Source organism: Chaetodon auriga, chromosome 20 (assembly GCF_051107435.1).
Source record: "Chaetodon auriga isolate fChaAug3 chromosome 20, fChaAug3.hap1, whole genome shotgun sequence".
Taxonomy (NCBI): Eukaryota; Metazoa; Chordata; class Actinopteri; order Chaetodontiformes; family Chaetodontidae; genus Chaetodon; species Chaetodon auriga.
The window spans coordinates 10,750,544-10,770,965 of NC_135093.1; the positions used below are offsets into that span (position 1 = coordinate 10,750,544).

A 20,422-nucleotide genomic window follows, 5' to 3' on the forward strand; every position below is an offset into this window, starting at 1 on the left:
TACAAAAAAAAAAAACAAAAAAAAAAACCTGAATATAAATTTCTTTCTAACTTCTCTTCATTGCCTGTTTGTAAGAGATGAAATTAATAACTAGTTACAGCTGTTATGTCCATAGTTCATTGAAATGGTTGCTGGGGCCCGTGTTTAATTGTATCACTTCTAAAAACTAATTTATCTTGATCAGCAGACTGTTTGAGCTATTGCCTTGTGCCAAGATTGCACACAGCGTGCCAAGATTAACAGATATCAACCTTTAAAGGTTGAATTTAATTAAAATGTAGATAGAATTAATCTCTCAATTCACCCACTCACCCTGAAAGTGTTTTTAATACATCTTTAACCTTTAATGTTCACAAACTAATGTCTTTGCAGGGACAGTTCTCTTGCGATAAACTGTGCAAACAACTTAGAGTCGAGGGAAAGAGGTTTTCCATTACAAAAGCTAAGATACTTTGTGTATGTCATTAATTAAAATAATGCATTTGCACAAGTTCAACTGATTGTGATAAGGCTTAATTATAATGAATTTGTCCCATCAAGTGAACATGGGTGAAGCACTGTACAATACAACCTCTGCAGGACTTTCCTCACAATCCCGCTGCAAAAATGTTGCTTTCTTTCTAATATTCTCATGGAAAAAAGTCATATCTGCATCATATTTTTAGCCCAAACTGATCACTCTGTAAATGTAGAATTTAAATGTTAATTTTTACAAGTCTGCACAGCCGTTGAAAGTCCATGCATAAAAAGACACGTGAAGAAAGCCGACACATTCTTCATCTCATGCAATCTTTAATTGATAATGACAACACACTGTCGTCAACAAGCCGATGCTTGCATTACGTACAAATACATCCTCATACAGTACACAAATAATACAGATGAGAAGAAAGACAGAAAAAAGCAATAAAGACATAACACACTAAACTTAAATTTTGGTAAAGAATATGTTAACAAATATTTACACATTTACAGACTGATGAACAACATTAAATTCAATGGTCAGTCAAATGCAGTGTAAGTCGTATGTCCAAGAGACGAGAAAACACATAAAAAAAACAGCCGTAAGACAACATTCATCTCCTCTTCTTAGGGACAACAACATTTCCACTGGTTGCAATGGGGATCAGGAGCTTGCGCTGGTCCAGACGAAGATATTTTTCAATAAGCACTTCCACCGGCACCTTGTCATTCACATAACCCTGCCTGCAGTGCAAAAACACTCCAGTTAAGTTACATGTAAGCAATCTAATAAGTGTCAGGCATTTTGTATGTATACTGTTAGCCAGATGTGTGCTCTCATAGATGAATGCTGTATGTTAGAGGAATATTTCAGAATTGGAGTTTCCTTTTTTATGCTTACTGATAGAGTCACCTCTGCTTCTTTAGACTGAATGTGGAGCTCAAGCTTGCCATCTAGAGGTCAGTTCGGTTTTGCCTGTTCGGCTGCAATATTTCTCCATACAGTGTCCTTCTTTGCAATTCTTGATCTTCTTCACTGTGATCTGATGCGATCCATGCTTGATTTCTCAGGTCTTTTTTAAGGATTTAACAGGCATAAAAGTGAAATTTCATGTTTGCTGCACTTGCAGATTTAGAGTTTTTTTTTTTTAACTTGATTGTCTTTTATTCTGTTACATTAACAATGGGTCAAATTACTGTGTGTAACTTTAAAGGCTTCACTCGTAGGTTTGCAGGTTTGAGGACTGTGGAGTTGAATCATTTCATAAGAATTTCACACGCCTACCTTTTCAACAGAAGTTCAGCATCTTCAACCTCAATGGTTTTCCTCTTCGCGTGAACAGCATACGTCTCCAAGTCGTCCGCCAGCCGCTCGAAGAATTTATCCATTCTGTTAAAGTGTATTCAGTGCAGGTAGTGAAATAAATTCACCATATTACAGTGGAAAAAAAGAAAAAGCACAAGCATATAAAATCAAAACCTCCACAGTCATGGCTACTTACGTTTCTTTCAAGATCGGGTACACATCTGCAGAGACCTTCGTTTTGGCAAAGTGCTTGAACACGCTCATAAGGTAGCTCTTAGGAAGGCCTCCTTCCTTTTGAGCTGGCCCCGTCCTCTTTCTTGCCTGCGTTGGTTTAGGTGCAGGAAAACCTTCACTGGTACTACTGCTGGTAAAGCAGATATCAGAAGAACTCGTCAGTAACATAAAATATATGTGCTATGTTTTATCAGCCTGGGACTATTGTAATATGTATTTTTCTAAAGTTAAAAAAAAAGGTGTTCGAGATGCAACTTGCCTGGTTTGAACATTCTTAAGAACAGAGGGTGAAGCCAGAGGATCAGGGAGAAAAATTTTCCTTTTCTCTCGGACAAATGCTGGAGTCTTGCTGGGGACTTCTAAAGATTTCAGCAAAGAAAACATAGTTTACTTTTATTCTAATTTCCTAAAATAAAACACACACAAAAAGAGACTGACCCTCACTCTCTTCATCGTCATCTTCGTCCTCCCACTCTTCTTCCTGTTCAGCAGGGTCCTCGGCAGCAGCTTCTTCAGGTGAATTGTCACCCAGCTGCCCACTGTCTTCAACGGACAGATGAAAGGAGTTCTCTTTATCAGCACCGCACTCGGCCTCTGTACGAGAGGCATCTGTCTGTCCTTGGGTTGAGGACTCGGCCATGTCAGGGGTCCCAGTGCGAGGCTGACCGCTCTCCTGGGTTCCCATCTGTTCATCAATAGCGCTGTGTGCTTTGGACATGCCATCAGACCATCCTACAAACAAACATCAACACAGAGTTAAACAAGAAGTCTCACTTTAAAGTACCAATGCACATGACATAGTCAGTGTCTTTCAATAGCTGACAATAAAAACATAGTATTATCCATACTAGTACTGATATGACAATCAATGTAATTGCCAAAAGTTTGAGAACTGATTGTTTCATTTGTTTATTAAACCAAAATGCCAAATATTTGTGATTTTCTCATCACAGAGAATTGTACTCTGATAACCCGTACTTTATAAATTTGTTTTAATTAAAGACTTAACAATCAGTTCATCTAAAAAAAATAGCTGACAAATTTTTCACAATAGTTAGTTACATCCACAGTGAGGTTCTATTTTTTGACATCCTCACCTGCCTCTGTGGCATCTGCCAAATCCCCCCCTGCTTCTGTAACAGCCATGACTCCCCCTGAGCGATGAGCCCTCCGACTGATGTGTTCTAAGTGACCCTCTAGCTGTTCTGATGCCTCCTCATCATCTTCTTCATCCAACTCTCCATCACCCTCATCTTCAGGTTGAGAATCAGCCAAACCATCCTCTGCAGGACCCTCATGATCACTTTGATATTCAGTAGCGTCCTCCTCTTCCTGAGACTGAGAATCAACAGCACCTAATTCTTCAGTTTGTGAGTCAGCTGCTCCTTCTTCTTCTTCTTCAGTTTGAGAGTCTGGTGCAACCTCCTCTTCCTCAGACTGAGACCTGGCTGCAACATCCTCCTCAGGCTGGGAATCAACTCCATCTTCTTCTTTGTCTTCTTCAGTCTGAGAGTGAACTGCACCATCTTCTTCATTTGGAGAGTCTGCTACACCTTCCTGTTCTGTTTGAGCTCCCACTCTGTTCTCCTCTTCCTCAGACTCAGCTGCATCATCCTGTACACGGGTCTGAGATTCAGCGGCGCCTTCCTCTTCCTCAGATTTCAACATGGCTGCAGCCTCTTCAAGTTGACCATCAACTGTACTCCTCCCGTCCTCTTTTCGAGATTCATCCATATCATCATTGGACAGAGACAGAGAGAAACATTCTTCATTCTCAAGCTCTGCCACGACTCCTTTTTCAGTTGGAAACAGATACATTGAGCTCCCTTTCCCCCGCTTGCGCTGTGCCGCTATCATCTGCTCCTCCTGCTCCAGCGCTATCATCTGTCGCTGGAGCTGAGACGCCATCACTGTGGGTTTGTCCTGAGTTGCAACGACGGAAAAGTTGGAGGTCGTGGCATCAGGCTCAGCGTAGAGAGCCGTGTTGCAGTGGATGATGTCAGTTGTCATATCAGGTTCGCTGAGTTTGCTTAGGCCCAAAGGGAAGCCTTCAGAGCAGGCGGTCTCACTGAGACCCCGCATCACAAAGCTGTTTGCTCCTGGGTGACAGGGAAGGGAGAGAGAAACCACAAAGGAGAGAAGAGCATTAGCAACAACACTGAGGACAGCCGCTACAGATAACTTTTAAAGAAAAATATATTGTTTGTATGATCAATTAATTGTGTTCTGGTGACAGCTATGCTTGATTTTCTTCGTTTTGTATCATTAGGTTTTATGGCTGATTAGTCTCAGTGAGAAAAAGAACTTGTGTTCTAGTGCTCTCATGACCAGTTATACAGATGATCAAGGTTACAAAGAGTATTTTAATAATCGTAACCACCTCCAATCTGCCTTTTATTTACAGCGGCGCCAAATTCTTCCTCTGTGACTTTTCGCCGGTTAGAAACTCTTCTCTGCAGGCCCCTTTTCTCTGTCTGATCATCCACAAAGGGTGTTTTTAGACTCAGAGAAGTGGAGCTGGAAAAACAGATTGGACAGGAAACATGGTCATCAATTCACTCATTAACACTGTAAAGAGCAATCAAATTGTTGTTAAATCACAAAAAGAGATCTACTTAATAAGGCCAATGCCTGATCAGTCAAACTTTTATACATAAACTACACAACAGTGTCATTTTTATGCAGTTTACCTTGATAAAGAAAGCGAAGAATGCTCGCCTAGTGATTCTTCATTTTCCTTCTCAACATCTGTAAGCACAAGCATCCATGAAAATATATGAATTTATAATAGCAAACCTCCTGAGACTCTTACTAAATCCCATTAAAGCCTATCAATAGTGGCCTTAACCTTACCGTCCACATTCTGAAGTCGTTTTTCAAAAGCTGTTACATTAAGGCTGCGGCGTGGTCTCTTTCTGCTCAGCCCCTTTGCGAGACTTGCAGCATTGCCAACAGTTATATCAGGCAAGTCAAACTCTGACAGCTCCATGCTGAAAGTCAAGCAAATACAAACCTGTTAGAGGTTCACTGCATCATTCAGCCAGTTGCAGTCAATATTGCTAGAGCACTGATCTGAAATCCTGTTGGACGGCCATCTCAAATGTACCAGCACAGCTCACCTTGGACGCTTGCAGGTAATGCTAGAATTGGTTGAGGACGGCTGTGGCTCTTCTGACGCAGCTTCCTCGTGAGCCACAGGGGACCTCACGAGATCTGAATGGCATGACAAAGGACATGGTTAAAAGGAAAACAAACAGCTACAGCATGATGTGCAAATAAAAGCTGGCCCATGCTCATACCAGTCTGCAGGATGTTCATGAGTATGTGCCTCGGTGTGTCCCCGTCATCAAACAGCACTGAGGATGGTGCAGGCGTGTTCATCTTTCTGAGCACGGCTGAGGCAGTCCTCCTTTTAGTAGCTGGCAGGGATTTCCTGGTTATACTCTGGAAACAAGGTAGATAGGTCAGCTATAACAGACTCAAGAAAATGTCCATCATCAGGATTAATTCTGCTCCTCACCTCACGTATTTTATGTCTCAGGCTGCGCCTTAGGATGTCCACTGGAGTTTGGGAACCAGCATCTCTGTTAGCCAGTCTACTGCTGCGCCTGGTCGCGCTCGTACTCTCTGTTTTGGAGGCACTGAAGACAAAACAGCTCGTAAACTGGAAGTCACCGAGTCTCATTCGGAACAGTTTGAAAATCAAGAATTTCTATGGCAACTTGACGCCTCTTGTATCAGGCGTAGTGGTGTAAACGTTTTAGAGCGGGTTTTACGTCTTACTCTGTTTAATTAAAGCTTCACAGTAATACATTCAACATCAGCAACCAAGTTTAATCTTACAAAGCCCAAAACGAGGATGCGTAACATTGGTCATATCTTAGCTAGCGTCAGTTAGTTAGCTAGCCAGTTAGCAGGAAACACCATTAGTTTGACACAGCTAGTTATTTCAAAGAAAACCTTTCTAAACGTTCATGTGGTGTTGTAGTACCTGCGGCTGATGGGAGTCCTGGGTGGATCGGTGCTGAGAATATTTGTCAGCAGGAACCGAGCAGACAGGTCCTCCGTATGATCCATTTAGACAGTCAGCTGGGGAGCTGATGTTCGCTAGCAAACGTCTGCAAAGGGTAAACGGTTAACCGTATTAACCTGCTTTTTATAAAACAGGCGATTTTTTTCCAAATATCAGCGAGTCCAACAAAAGCGGGTTGCCCGACAACAATGTCATTTATTAGATGTCTTATCTAGTTAATCATTATTAATCCTCTATTGACTGTCTCATGCTATCTGGCTTTACCGTGGACAAACTTTTCAACGGATTTGTTTCTCACACTGTCCCGCGTTATTTTTAAGTGAACCCTCGCGAGATGTCGGTTCTTCTTCTGCGCTTTTAGTTAAATGCCGGTTTATCACCAACCACAGTGGTATCGCCACCATCAGGACAGAACACAATATTGGTGTTTTATGAAAATATAAAAATATATTTTTAATATTATTAGCTGAGTTGTTCTCTGTCTCTTTGTTTAACGAATCAATCACAAGTTTTTTCTTGGTCATACAGAAAACACAAATACTAAAAAAAAAAAAATACTACCAGTAACATTTAATGTAAGATACAATGAAACACACAAGAGTAAGATGTAAACAGAGGCCGTACGTGTCAGGTCTTTAAAAAAGGCACTTAGGCACAGACAGGATCCTAGCCTTTTCATTTTTTCAGATGTTGAGATGATTGACGGTTTGTGATTATCCACGTGTTTTTTAAATTACAAGAATTAAACTTATGCTTTTGTATATGTGTCTCCAAAACTTACACGACAAGATAATTAAGTATATAATTAAGTTAATAATTAAGTTTCGAATTTTGTTTTTTCATCTCTTGTCCACTATAGTAAACTATATTTGTCACCACAATCTTGTATTTGTGGGTGTAACAGCACACTCTGCTGGTCAAAAACGGAATAACAGCTACAACCATAAGAAATTGTTCATATCAGACCTCAAGAGGTGGAGAATACAATAAAAGAATACTTTAATATATAAATAAATCCAATGTAAAAATTATGAAGGCACAGGCAGATGCAGATGCAGATGGAAAATGTTAAATATTATTCCAGAGTGGCTGTCTCTATGGTTTGAAAGGGTGGTGCCACAAGTTTTTGCAGCATTTTTCGAAAAATATCTAAACCCAAAAAAATTTACAAAACCCAAAAAAACCAATGTTATTCTCAAAAGAACATCTGAAATTTGTACATGGCTAGGAGATGAAATTTACAACCAAGATTCCAAAAAAAGTTGTAACTCTGTGTGAAATGTAAAGCAATGCAATCATTTACCAACCAACAGTGTTTAACCACAATAGTTTTACCACAAGAGCCCATGTAGTGATATCCTTTTCCAATCATGTGTTCACAAAGTGGTGAACCTGTCTCCATCCTTTCTTGTAAACAACTGAGCCTTTCGAGGATTCCCCTTTCATACCCAATCGTGATAGTGGTAGTAAAAAACAGAATCCATCAGCGGCGCTCTCCTCTCGTGACCTGCTGTGGTGTCCCTGACGTGGACAACAACAACCTCATGAAATCCTCATTAAAACAGCTGCAGTTTTCAAGCACTGCTGTCCACAATGGTCGTATTCCCCACAGGCTGTAAAACCTCAATACGTGACAGGAAATGACTGGATTTCCGCTGAACTCATCACTGACTGTAATTTCTTAATGAGGGCTGAAACCTGTTCCTGGGGTTTTCCAAGGGTTTTTAGCGTCAGACACACAGGCTCGAAAAAAGTTACTATAACGTTCAGAATTTTACCATAAAGACTTATTATTTCACCAGCATTCAGTAAGTGCAGCTCCACTGAGGTTTGATGTTTGTGGACTATGTTGAATGTTTACATTTTTATAGATTACCTTGGATTGAAGACAAATAGTGTCATATTCAAAAGCCTTCAATCACAATTTTTGTGCCATTTTCTTCCTGTTCAAACCAAATGTCAGGTGTCAACGGCAGCTATATAATTTAAAAATGTTTAAGTTGAGAGCGGTTTCTAGCGGACAGTAAGGACAAACAGATGTCCAACCAGGGTGTCTGAGTAAGCTTTGATCAGGATATTACACAATATTGGCCATAGTGACACCTTTGATGCCACTTGATCTTATAATGATGATCTCAAAACCATAAAATGTAATGTATTTCTTTGCAACTCAATCATTACTATCCCACCAAAAAATACAAATTGATAATAAACTTGACGTTTTTCATGATGTGCAAAAAGTACACATGCAAGTGAGAAGTGTGTGATTTAAATGGTTTTAATAATTTACAACAAAGTCAAAAATAAATTCATCAATTATTAAAACAGGTGGTCGCCTGTTTTGTTCATACAGTCATTGATACATGAATGATCCCCCCCCCATCCCCCTTCACACTGGAAATGAACCGACTGAACGAGTGCAGCACACAGCGTGTATTTATCAACCTTCACTCAGCGTCGTGGGTTTGTTTCATATTTGGCAAAAAGTGCAAAGGCGCCTCACACTGACGACAACACCGGAGGTCGACTTAGAAGTCAGGCCTGTCCTTCTTCATCTTGGAGTAGTCCATGTTAATGGCGAAAAGCTGGGAAGGCACACACAAGAGCAAATGTACACAATCAGCATGAGGGGAGGCAGTATGGACTTTGAGGCATGATAACAGAAGAGATATGGCTCGCTCTGGACAGAAACATGTTTTCAGTTTGAACATAACCAAAGAGCCACATGCAGAAAACAGTTAACAGTTAACACGACATACTTTATACTGCTGATTGGGCTGCATTTTGTTCCAGGGCTCCGGGTTGTTCTTGCGATCCCATCTGAGGACAGGAAAATGAGGAAAAACATGGAAGATCATCAACGTTTTTCTCATAAAACCTGAGACCTAAACACACCGAAACTGATGGGACCCCAAACCAGACGAGGGCTGAAGAAGACAAGGTTAAATCCACAACTAGAAGTCCCTGTTTCTATCACTGTTTACTCTCTGATGATAAGAGACTTACGAGACATCAGGGTTTTTCAGAGCCAGCCGACCCAAGTACATCATGCTCATGGTTGCCCCGCCACCGATGAAGATGAAGAGGGGGATGAGCTGGTGAGAAAAGAACAAGATAAATGAGTCTTAATCACATGATATAGGCAACAAGGAGGTTGATGATGATCACATTGGATCATCTTTACTCCAGTTGGCTCTTCCATGTGTCTTATTTGAATCATTTCAGACATTTCAAATGTAATTTAAAAAGCCAGTAACTGACAAGAAAGATGGAAAAATGAGAAGAACAACTAAAAGAGCGCGAGAACAACTTAGGGTATCATGTTCAGATATGTCTTGTGAGCCTTTATTAGGATGGAAACTGTTTTATTCCCTTCCAGCAGCAAAATAACTGTTTTCCCCCGTTGACAGTATCAGGATCATTTCAACAATCACAGACACGTTTCACCTCCAGTGAAGCTCCCACCGTTCAGCAGGGCACAAAAACCTTTCTACCCAGTGATCTATTAATATGGACGCTGCCGTAAAGCAGGCGCTCTCACCCCGCCGCCCTTGGATCGACGCTCTCTCCTCTGGCCTTGAGTCGTGCCAGTATGGATTCCATACAGATCTGTACGTGCTGCAGCGACACACACACATGGCTGTGGACGTTACGGCGCGCCTGTGGGCACGGGCCATGTTTATCCTCATCACAGCCGCCATACAACACCCCGATTAACATACCGCCTCTTGGCTGAAATTAAATATATTCTGCCGCATCTGAGCAGGTGGCTTCATTTTCAGAGAGAAAAACGAATCCTGGCTTGATCAATTGGTGGGCGGCAGAGCAAAATTATAAGCCTCAACATGAGAAAGGAAAGGAAGGACTGGGAAGATGAATATGGACTATAATGTGGATTTCTCGTCCATTTCTTCCAGTATCAGTGGCTCATGTGGAGGAATTAAGACACACTCACAGACTTATAATAAAAAAAAATCATCCGCGTGCTGTAAGACATCCCAAACATCACATTCACAGAGGAAAGCAGCGTGTGTAAATGATGATAAACGATAATAAATAACAATAACAGTAAAAAATAATAACGGGTGGTGATACATCAGATTAATTAAGGTGAGAATATTGGGGACCGGCGCGCGCGTCAGCACACCGCGCGTCCTCCTCTGCGCTTTCAATGTCAGCGGGTCGTCCGCGTGTTTTACAGACAAACGGGGTTCAGGACTCACAGCCGGGTGGTTCTTCAGCTGTTTGGCGACGGTCCCCAACATGGACGACATGGTGGACAATCCTCCCGCTGACGGAGTCCGTTAAAGTGAAGATCTGCCGGCGAAAAATGCGCGTTCCTGCGGAGGGTCTGGTGCTGTTTCCTCCAGGCCCGGACGTACAGTGAAGTACACACCACCTCCTCTGCTGTCAGCCAATCCCACAATGCAACGGTAACAGCTGTATGACTGTATGTCACAGCGGGACAGCAGGTCTTAAAGAAAACTGCTCACTGAGCTTCATGAGAAAAAAAAACAAAAACTGAAAGTCCATTGTCTATAGTTCAATATGCAGTAAGGGATCATTTAAATCACATCAACCATCATGAAACATAAGCATAAACCTGCATTGTGCTCACGTACAATCGTTTTGAGGAAAAGTCTCACCACAACCACCGTTTGGTAGCTGTTCTGGAGTTTTCAGTCATCCCACATTGTTTTTATCAGCAGGTCATGAAATTGTAGGTGTTTTTGTTTTTTCTGAGCAGTTGGAGGACTTTTTCTAGTCCACTGGCTTAAAGATTGATATTATTATTGATTATTGATATATATGTAATATGTTTCCTCAAATTATGTCTGTGTAAATGCCCAAAAATGTTAAAAATTGTTGTAAGGTGATTGATCAGATTTGAATTTCACTGCAGCAAGTGCAAAAGACAGCTGTAAGGACTAAAAATCTGATCCAGGACAAGGGAAAAAGAGACCTTGAAAAATGTCACAGTGTATGACGTCAAGTGTATTGTATTATTTTCTAACAGTGAACATCTGGATGATCCAGGTCAGAGCAATTCCAGGTGCGACACCTCTCAGCAGACAATACAGACGAGAGCATGAGGAGCCGGGACTTAAGACCAGTTTAATAAATGACAAAGACAGCACGCCATCAATTGTATATTTATGTGGACAGAACACAGAACCTGAGATAACAGCACGTCCACAGCATCCACACCGATTCAGAAAACATTGATATTGAGGCTTTTTTGGAAAGAGACAATGTTTCGATCGATCAGTATTTCACCGGGATACTAAAACTAGAGGAAGTCAAACGATCGGACTAGTTAATTTTCCATCCACGCGCACACACGAACAAAACTGCTGTCAGAGACGATAAACCCAGGACTAACATATGGAAGAGACGTCTCCTCCTCCATACAAAACCCCCTCCTGGAAGTGCATAAAAATCCACCCGATACAGTATCGCATGTAAGACCTGCCTCACTTATACTGACAGAGCAAACCTAAAAAGTAACAAGGTTTTTTTTTTTTTAGCTTATGTTGCAGGTAACTGAGGAAAAAAAAAGATGTAGAAAATACACATTACTACTCTTAAAGTACAAAAGTGAATATAAAAATAAGAATTGCGACTCAAAAGTAGCAGTTCAATTTGTGCAAACATGTCTACCAGAAATAAAACTATCTCAACATCAACTTGTCAGCTTGGCAGAAGAAAAAAAAAAAAAAAAAAAACATTAAGGATGATAAATCTACACCACTAAAACTGGTTAGGTAGCCAACAAGGCTGTGAAACCTCCAAACTTAGAAACATACCATCAAGCACACATCTATAACATCAAGGAATAACAGGTTTTCATCCGTTAACACGTGCACGAGATACTTTTTTTTTTTTTTTTTGGAAGTAAACAGCAAAAATAACATCTGTAGAAGTTTTAAAGCAGGAATGCGCGAGCTGAAGCCTTTAGGTATCGATGCTACCCAAGTCCAAAATCCCTCCAGTCTACGATAAACAGAATGTGATTCCATCGTGTCGTGTTATTTTGTTTTTTTTTTCCCCATCAGGTAAATCAAAAGTACCCTACTGATTTGTCGTGCTTTGTACACCAGCAACAGGTCCAGGGTCAAGTTAGGCAAAACGTTAAGATGAACGGCTGATGACTTAAAAACAAACATATTGAGAAGGTTTTTTTCCTCTTATTTGACCCAGACTGCTGACATTTTGGCCAGAGATCACACAATACGGTCAGAGTTTAAAAATTGGTATCAACAAATAAGAGTATGTCATGGCTTCTTTGGGGAAACGGGAGAAATGTGCGGCTGACAGTCATCCAGTGAATCCCCTCTCACATAGAGTTAACAGTCCTGCCATAAGACAGTCACAGTCTCTCCACTCGTGTTTGGCCAAAAAGATATCTTTGGGCTATGAAATAACAAAACAAAGAGCTCAATTTAGGAAAGTTACAATGAAACCCAAAACAAGCAGCTCACAGAGCATATCCGTTTGATTGTGTTCAAATATGACATTAGTTCTTTTTCCTCCAAAATATTCTTATTTTCCAACATAAGATTATTTGAAACCTGTATAGAAAAGAATGGTTCTTCCCTAAAATAAAGCAACAAATCTGTCCCTGACCACTGAAATATTTGCATCAGGCACGTTCTGCAGAAAGATCTGCAGCTGTGATCAGAACGCCAGGCCCTCCCCTGAGCTTTCTCCCATGACGGCGGAGGTGGCTGGAGCATCTGGAGGAGCCGCCCGGTTGCCAGAGGACATCGCCTGGCAGGAGCTCGTCCCCTGGTTCGAGCAAGCGCCCGCTGGAGAGACGGAGAGGCTGCGGAACAACAGGTCCATGGAGGGCAGCAGGGGCTTGAGGAGGCTCACGGGGCAGAAGGCTGAGCCCCCGTGGGGGGTGAAGTTTACCTTGTTGGGGTCTGGGCAGGAGGAGATGAGGGCCGGCTTGAGTTGGTGTGGAGTGCTGCAGAATGAGAGGAGAGGGGCTGTAACAGATGAGTGACTGAGCTCATTCCTCTTAGGTGTGAGTGATAGAAATAAAGTTTGGCTACACAACATGCTCTCACTGCAAACTCGTCACATAGAAGCTTGATCAGAGACCCTACGCTCCAGACCATGATGCTCTACGTGACACTCGTGCACCATGTTTTGCATTATGTACAGCTCCGCGGTCCAGTTAGCAATAACAGAAGTGCACCATCAGGTTAGACTTTCAAAATAAAACTTGCAAAGTACAATAATAAACACGTGGTCGCAGTTTGGTTAGGTTTAGGCACCAGAGAGGAAAAGACTATGGTTTGGGTTAAACGAAGTGAGTTAGTTACGTACGTTAAGTGACATAACTTCACTTTTGGTTTCACACAGGACACAAACCCTGTGCTCCTGGGTGAAAATCTGTCTGAGCCATCTAACCACCCCAACCTCCTTGGTAGGTGCATTCAAAAATTGTAATGCCTAACCTTAACTAGCTTACTCTAGCACTCTGATTAAATGCCTGGTCATGTCTACAGAAAGCAGAAATCAACAGTCAGCACTTGTTACTGCATGAGGACAGAGTGAAATCACCACCAGAGGGCATCCACACACTGGCTCAGTTTGAATTGATGTGCTACATTTGTCCAGGTCTGTCCGTTCTGTTCAGGTGTGGAGCGAACGTACCCGGTTTCCTCCCAGACTCGGACCTTTTCGCAGCCCTCTGGAGGCTCTCGCTGGAAGCAGCAACTTTTGTTGGGTCCCGGAGAGGAAGACATGAGCAGAGGCAGGGAGTGGTCAGCCTCATTCTGGGAGGAGAGCGGAGACAGGAGGCACATCTCTGCGCTGTCCATCAAACCTGGAAACAGGAGGGAAGTGATAAATTAGTCTAATAACAGATTCGATAAGCAAAAGTTCAGGAGAGTTTTTGAAAGTTGGATGTGTGCACAACACGTAGAGACAGCTACACTTAACTGTTCTCAAATTATGTTCATCAATGAGTTACGCTTGTTCAATTAAAGCAAAACTGATGGTTAATGTCAACTGATGAAGCATCTGCTGTCATCGCACAATAACAGGTCAACGTAAATACGGATACTCTAATTCTGGCATGTGAGCTTTCTGAAGAAAAAATATTGCAGAAAAAATGTCTTCTGTGATGTTGAGTAAATCCCCAGAGCCCTGTGTGAAATGTAAGGTCATATGTGGTTTTCTGATTTTAGGTTGTGTCTGGGTGGGTTTCTGATTTTAGGCCATGTCTTGAGTGGCTGCAGCAGGTGTGAGTGTCACACGGCACTCCACTTTCCCTTTTGTTTTCGGGCAACTCACCTTTTTTAAATACTAATCCAAGTTAAAACCAGAACTGACGGACACATGGTTTCCAGTGGGCAGCACCACTGGAAAAGGTAAAAACACCTTATTACACTTAGAAACTAACCTTGGTGGATATTTGGAGGTGCATCGTCGGTGTTAGGTGGGGAGGTGGGAGGTGGGCTGGGAGAGGAGGACGAGGACAGAGAGGTGGTTAGGGGGTCACTCTGAGATCCACTGCTGCAGCTCTGTGGAGGGACTGGAGCCCTGTGACCGTCTGGAACCTCAAGGAGCTGACAAGACAGGAAACAGCCGCGTGTTAGCCGCGCAGTCAACATCAGCCACGCTATCTGACATCGGCTACTTGTCCTTTCACTTGACACTTACCCTGTGCTGCAGATGCGGTGGCTGGCAGATGAACATGCCTTCCAGCTCCTGGTTGAGGCCCTCCACGCTGCAGCGCAGTCGAGGGACCAGTGTAGACAGGGGAGCGAGGGGGATGGGAATCGGCTGAGTCTGAGGACACGAAAACAACTTAAATGGAATTTAGGCCGCATTAGTCTTGAGAAGCAACTTCGAGCAGAGCAGACGCTTGTTTTTTCAAAGTCAGTTTTTCTTGTTTCCTCTTATTATGATGCACTCTGAGCTACATTCCTTGCAGGAAGAGTGCTGTAAAAAAACAAAACAAATTAGGCAAGCAAGCATCAAGCAACATGTGCTTGAGAAATCACTCAAATTCATCAGGTTCCACAATGATCATCTAAAATCTTAAAGTGTGCAGGTCATTATTAAAATCGCACAAACACGACTGGTTACAAATCAGCTGTTACTGGTTTGTCATGTCACCACACTTCAAACTATCTGAAACCGCCTCAGTCAAGAGGAGCGTGGCGCTGTGCACTGAGTCGGTGCAAACCAGCTGTGCTGAAAAGCAGAACTACGCATTTCACTCTGAAAAGCAGAAGCAACGTGATGTAGTGGTCTTCCTGTTGCCTCTGTGTTTTATTTCACTCGCTTCCTGCGATGAGCTGCACCGGCTCGCGATGAATAAAATCAGTGGCACTCGTCTGGAGTCAGACAGGTTGCTCTGATACAACATTTCACATCTGCTGTCTTTGTCAAACTTTGCCTTTTTTTGTGCACACACACACACGCATGCATGAAGCAGGCAGTGTGCGTATGTGTGTTGATGATGCTATGGTACCTGAGCGGTTCCTAGGCTGCAGCTCCCCTGAGGATAGCCACGCTGGCGGTCTTTGTCGTGGCCCCCTGAGGCTGCAGGTTTGCTGCGCTGCTGCAGCTGTTGTTTTAGTTTAGCAATCTGCAATGAACAGAGGTTATTGTCAGTCAATGAGCCTGCACACACACACAAACACACAGAGGAAGTCCTTGAAACGTACAAATGTCACACACTTTACAACAAGGTCCCTTTCAAGGCGTGCTGGGAACGTTTCTCGCGGTGATAATCTGATTATTTGATGGTTCAGATAACAGATGCGATGAGGAGCGTGAAAAAAAAGGGAAGTTTCTTTAAAGATGAGATCATCTGGTCTCCTGTTGCTCAATGCTGTTGAAATAATTGAGTCAGGCCTTTTTTCAAGAGCTTGTCCTCTTTGATACATACGCGTACAAAAAAAAAAAAAAAAAAAAATCCAGTTTAGCTCGTCTGGTTTTAACAAACTCATGTTGGGCAATGCGGGCAGAGATTCACCTCTCGCAGATTCTCAGCACTGCCCCATGACGCCGATCGCTTGTGGTTGCTGCTCCCTCTCCCACTCTGGGATTTATCCGACCATGAGTCTGGGGTCTGAAGGAGGAAGAAAGCAACCATAAGGACTAATACTCTTCAAATAAGATCACACATGACAAATAAGCACATATGTCCAAGTTGTGGCCTGAAGCCGACTCATGACCTGAAACCTGGAAAGTGTTAGGCTTAAGTCACGCGTTACATCAGGACTTCACACGCATTTCACCAAAAGTTGCACGCTTAGCACATCTTTTTATGCTCAAAGGCTGATCTGCATCCACATCACACCATCCACACCCACAGATTCTCTCTTCACACTTAGAAGAGCGAAAGAGCAGGAGAAACTGAAAAACAAAAAGAAGGGGGGGGAGGATGTGGGCAACCATAGAGCAGTGGCGAGTGCCTGCACAGAGAGCAGAGAGGATGGGTGCAGCCAAAACGGCCTCATCAGCTGACTTCAGGGACTGTTCTCATCGCTGTGGTTCTCACTCTGTAATAGCGGCGCGAGCACCGGACAGTCCCTCCCTCCTTCCGTCCGTCCGTCTCCTGGCAACTTCTTTATCCGCAAAAAACTGCAAACTAATCTTCTAACATGAGCCGACCCCATCTGCCCTCCACTGCACAGACGCATTAATGATTTTAAAAATTAAAGCTCTAAATATGGAAATGTCTGTGATGATGCATTCCATTCATTTCTCTCTGACAAAAATCGCTATAATCTGAAATTCACCAGCACAACTATGTTCACACGTCTTCCTCCGGGGCTGACCTGGGTGGATTTATCCCTGCGTGACGAGCTGCTCGGGCCCTCCGGTTCTTTGGGCCAGTGTCCCTGCAGGTACGGCCCGACGATGGCGTCGAGAGACATCGTCCGCCTCATGCCAGAGCTCAGCTGGTGCGGTTTGGTCTTTCCAGCTGTGAGGCGCAGACAACTTTTAGTCAACATGCAGCTTCAGTTGTCTCTTATTTAATAAGTTGGTGGCAAACAAGTTGAACTTTGATATTTAAGAGCAGATGACTGTAACATACTCAACACTCTCCAGTAAACAACTCATACATGAGTATGAGCCTAAAAGGGTGTAAAGCAGCTACATGTAAGAAAGCTTTAAGCCACTTTGCCACCACTAACAATACCTAGAGCTCAAATAAATACTCTGATTAAACAATTATACCGACAGAATTCACAATTCTTGACAACTTGTTCATCATTTAAGTAATTTTTTAAGGACAAATGGCAAAAAATTTGCTGGTTCCAGCCTTGAAAATATGAAGTTTCCTGTTTTGTGTGAAATGACTGTAAAGTGAATACATGGGTTAAGAGCTGGCGATTCGAAGACGTCACGTTGGGCTCTGAGAACCTCGAATGGTTATTTTTCACCATTTTCTGAAGGTTTTTGCCAGATTAATCAATAATATAAATAAGCATTTGTGGCAGCTATAAACATTAAAAAAAAAATCCACAGAGTAATTACTGGTGCATTGTATCATATGTACACCTATTTATCATCAAGTCATTTTATTTTCATTATTTCATCGATTTTTTTAATATTATAGGCAAACACTTTAACACACCCATCACTAAATGTACATCGAGAACCACACAATACATCCATTGATGAATTACAGATAGAGATGCTGCCAGGACTTCCTTGTTTGACATGATTGATTGTTTTCTGACGGGATGCTGCTACAGATGTTTCACTGGGGCTTTACTTGGTCATCAGTCTCAAGTTTGAAACCTTTTAGTCATTAATGTGTCCTTTACTTGCGAACTTAGTGATGGATTTAACTGGAGTGAAACCATATAAGGCTGGATTATAAGTAATCCACATTACCTGACGTTCACATTTTCTATTAAGCCATCACACTTAAGTCTGTGCACATGTATCAGGGGACTTAACTATATGATCCATATAGTCTGCAGGTGTTGGGTTCATACCTGGCTTTCCATCTCTCCGGCTGGGTCGGGGCTTGCTGGCCAGCTGATAGGGAACAGTAGCCTTGAGGGGCTGTGGACCCAAAGTGGCTCCCCGGGTCTGTCCGACTCCACTTCGGCCAGACATGGCTCCAGTCACAAATCGGGGGCTACTTGGCTCCTATCTAAGTGAAAAAAGGACTGGACGTGCTGCCTGGAGGAGGTCTGGGGGCGCTGTGTGGCTGGCTAAGTTACCAGCTGCAGCCCTTCCTCCACTGCTGATGATGACTACTCAAAACCGTTACAAAAAGCAGCTTTGAGTCATTTAGAAAAGCATTTCCGAGTAAGTGCAACTACTAGAAACACTTGAGTCGACAGATGAGACGTTACTAGCAGCTCGAGGTCAAGTCTTCGGCGGTGATCATACTTTTTTTCTGGCTTGTGTGCGAGTTAGCAGCCTAGCAAGCAAAGTTTCTTTGTGAGGATGTTGAGATATTTCAGCCCGTTGCCGAACAAGGAAGCAGCTCCAGTTTCAAAAAGCGACTTTAACGTCAACTCCTACGTCTTCTCAGAAAACATGAAGGTGTGTTTCATTAGAGTTTTTCGGGCTGGAGCGTATTTTGGTAGCCCCTAAAAGCTGCGAGGTGGTCACAGTTATTCTCCCCTCGATGTTCTCGTTTTAACGCAAACTCCAAACACTTCCACCACCACGCTGCTGTGGATTTAATTATATGGAGGGCGGCCCCGGCTCCCGAGCTCACTTTTCATTGGTTTGTGCCGCCACAGGCTATAATTCTATTGGACAGTCTGCCATCAATCCGTCAAACTTCGGACAATGAAATTTTGTGTCACCGCCCCCAATTCATATCTCATATCAACTGATTTTCGCCGTTAAATTCGTGTTGAAATATAAAATTTAAGCTTTTAAAGTTTGAAAATCGGCAGTTGTAACGATTGATCATGACACTGAAAAAACATGGTGCACTTGTTAAACTGCATAAAGGCTCGAAGCTTCTGTAGTTTACCATTTTAAATGTCGACCAATTTAAAGGGCCACACCAGTTCAAGTTCTAGCTTTAGTTAGCTGCGTTTGTGCAGAGCACTTTCATTTTCTATTCATTTTAGCATACTGCATGAAAATTATGCACACTCCTGAAACTTGATTGTCGTTATATGGTGATGCAATATAAGAGCAGATTGATTGAAAAAGTCTGCACCACATTACCTCATACCATAATGGAATTTGACAAAAATTAATGAAGACTTGATGTTTGCTGTGATGGATCACACAAAGCACAAAGTTTCAAGAGTCAGCTATATAGATTTTCATACGGTGTGAAATTAATGGAAACAAGTGGATACCTGACAGAAGGAAAAATATGATCAAATTTCTAAAATGCTGTTGCATGTTTTGCAGAGTAATTAGCTGTGATATAAAATACACGTGAGCTGCAGAAATTCAGCTACAATATACATAATGACATACATTAATCATCACCTTTATTCACTCATTCATTTGTAGGCTAATTATTTCATCATACTTAATCTCCCCAGCTGGGTGTGTGTGCACCATCTGGGTGGACTGTGAAGTGGGTTTGGGTGGTGTGTGTGCATGTGTGAGACAGTGTGCATTGTGAGAGATAAATGGTCTGACCCTGTGTAAAAGGGAGTGCCAATGGTGGGACAAGAGTAAGGCATAGAGATAACATGGCATGCAGTTTTAGAGGCAGATCCTAGATCAGTACCTCCTCACCCAAACCAAACTGGCTCTAAATATGCAATTACTTACCAAGACCTCAGCCCATGTTTTAGATAACACATTTGTGTGACTGGCACAGCAGAATGGGAGTGCATGTGCTTTATCACAGAAGGCTGAAGTGCTGAACCATGTGTTCAGCAGCCTGCTCATCTATCTAGCGCAGCTCCACCCAACAATTGATGTCACTTTCACAAAACAGCCAAAGACAAAGCCAGATAAATAAATCCAACTTTTCACACCCCTCTGGTATCCATTCATTTTACAGCCAAGCAGTTAATTGGACAGTATGTCGACCTGGAATGCGTCTCCTACATAATGCATTTCCATCGTTTACCAAAGGACCTTCAGCTGCTGTTTGTTTAGCTCCCTGTATTTGTCTGTGTTAATGAATGAATGATCCTAACCTATGACCTCATGTAAGCTATTTCAAACCCATTGGAAGAGACACGATGTCATGCTTAACAAAGCGAAGCCACAAAGGGGAGACGTGAAAACAAAAAGTGACCAAGGCACAGGGGGAACAGCGCGTGCTGGGTTTCTTGGACCTACAGTAAATGAAATTGCTGTCAGCAAATTTTAGTTTGCTCCGCATTTTTGTGTCTGATCAGGTTTGCAATACGTTGACACAGCAGTTTCTGACTTAACAGGACTTGCAGAAAAAAGATATAGTTGGT

At 42.5% G+C, this 20,422-nt stretch overlaps 3 protein-coding genes and 1 long non-coding RNA gene across 4 annotated transcripts; all 4 read right to left on the minus strand.

Moving 5' to 3' along the window:
• Positions 1-970: 970 nt before the first annotated feature.
• Positions 971-4,991, minus strand: cenpt (centromere protein T). Its single transcript, XM_076760463.1, has 9 exons — positions 4,856-4,991; positions 4,693-4,750; positions 4,383-4,519; positions 3,100-4,101; positions 2,441-2,734; positions 2,262-2,361; positions 1,965-2,132; positions 1,748-1,852; positions 971-1,206 (listed from the first exon to the last, which is right to left on the minus strand). The coding sequence occupies exons 1-9, from the start codon at positions 4,989-4,991 to the stop codon at positions 1,077-1,079; spliced, it is 2,130 nt and encodes a 709-aa protein (XP_076616578.1). The 3' UTR covers positions 971-1,076.
• A 151-nt stretch (positions 4,992-5,142) lies between these two features.
• On the minus strand, positions 5,143-5,629 carry LOC143339364 (uncharacterized). Its single transcript, XR_013079319.1, has 3 exons — positions 5,523-5,629; positions 5,302-5,446; positions 5,143-5,215 (listed from the first exon to the last, which is right to left on the minus strand). It is a non-coding gene; the product is annotated as an uncharacterized LOC143339364 (long non-coding RNA).
• A 2,668-nt stretch (positions 5,630-8,297) lies between these two features.
• On the minus strand, positions 8,298-10,443 carry ndufa4b (NDUFA4 mitochondrial complex associated b). The gene is made up of 4 exons (XM_076760033.1): positions 10,259-10,443; positions 9,042-9,130; positions 8,795-8,855; positions 8,298-8,620 (listed from the first exon to the last, which is right to left on the minus strand). Exons 1-4 carry the CDS (start codon positions 10,307-10,309, stop codon positions 8,564-8,566), a joined length of 258 nt encoding a protein of 85 aa, XP_076616148.1. The 5' UTR covers positions 10,310-10,443; the 3' UTR covers positions 8,298-8,563.
• Positions 10,444-11,134: 691 nt separating this feature from the next.
• On the minus strand, positions 11,135-18,692 carry LOC143338698 (protein FAM117A-like). The gene is made up of 8 exons (XM_076759273.1): positions 18,014-18,692; positions 16,844-16,989; positions 16,036-16,131; positions 15,529-15,645; positions 14,712-14,840; positions 14,452-14,617; positions 13,701-13,872; positions 11,135-13,005 (listed from the first exon to the last, which is right to left on the minus strand). Exons 1-8 carry the CDS (start codon positions 18,135-18,137, stop codon positions 12,714-12,716), a joined length of 1,242 nt encoding a protein of 413 aa, XP_076615388.1. The 5' UTR covers positions 18,138-18,692; the 3' UTR covers positions 11,135-12,713.
• Between the last annotated feature and the right edge of the window lie 1,730 nt (positions 18,693-20,422).

Coding starts and splice junctions, on each gene's coding strand:
- ndufa4b (XM_076760033.1), bottom strand. CDS start 10,309: ATGTCGTCCATGTTGGGGACCGTCGCCAAACAGCTGAAGAACCACCCG. Junction 8,856..9,041: donor CTGAAAAACCCTGATGTCTC/GTAAGTCTCTTA, acceptor TCCTGTCCTCAG/ATGGGATCGCAAGAACAACC. Junction 8,621..8,794: donor AGCCCAATCAGCAGTATAAA/GTATGTCGTGTT, acceptor GTGCCTTCCCAG/CTTTTCGCCATTAACATGGA.
- LOC143338698 (XM_076759273.1), bottom strand. CDS start 18,137: ATGTCTGGCCGAAGTGGAGTCGGACAGACCCGGGGAGCCACTTTGGGT. Junction 16,990..18,013: donor CCGGAGAGATGGAAAGCCAG/GTATGAACCCAA, acceptor TGCGCCTCACAG/CTGGAAAGACCAAACCGCAC. Junction 13,006..13,700: donor CGAGTCTGGGAGGAAACCGG/GTACGTTCGCTC, acceptor CTCATTCTGCAG/CACTCCACACCAACTCAAGC.
- cenpt (XM_076760463.1), bottom strand. CDS start 4,991: ATGGAGCTGTCAGAGTTTGACTTGCCTGATATAACTGTTGGCAATGCT. Junction 4,751..4,855: donor ACGACTTCAGAATGTGGACG/GTAAGGTTAAGG, acceptor TTGTGCTTACAG/ATGTTGAGAAGGAAAATGAA. Junction 2,735..3,099: donor GGCAGATGCCACAGAGGCAG/GTGAGGATGTCA, acceptor GTTTGTTTGTAG/GATGGTCTGATGGCATGTCC.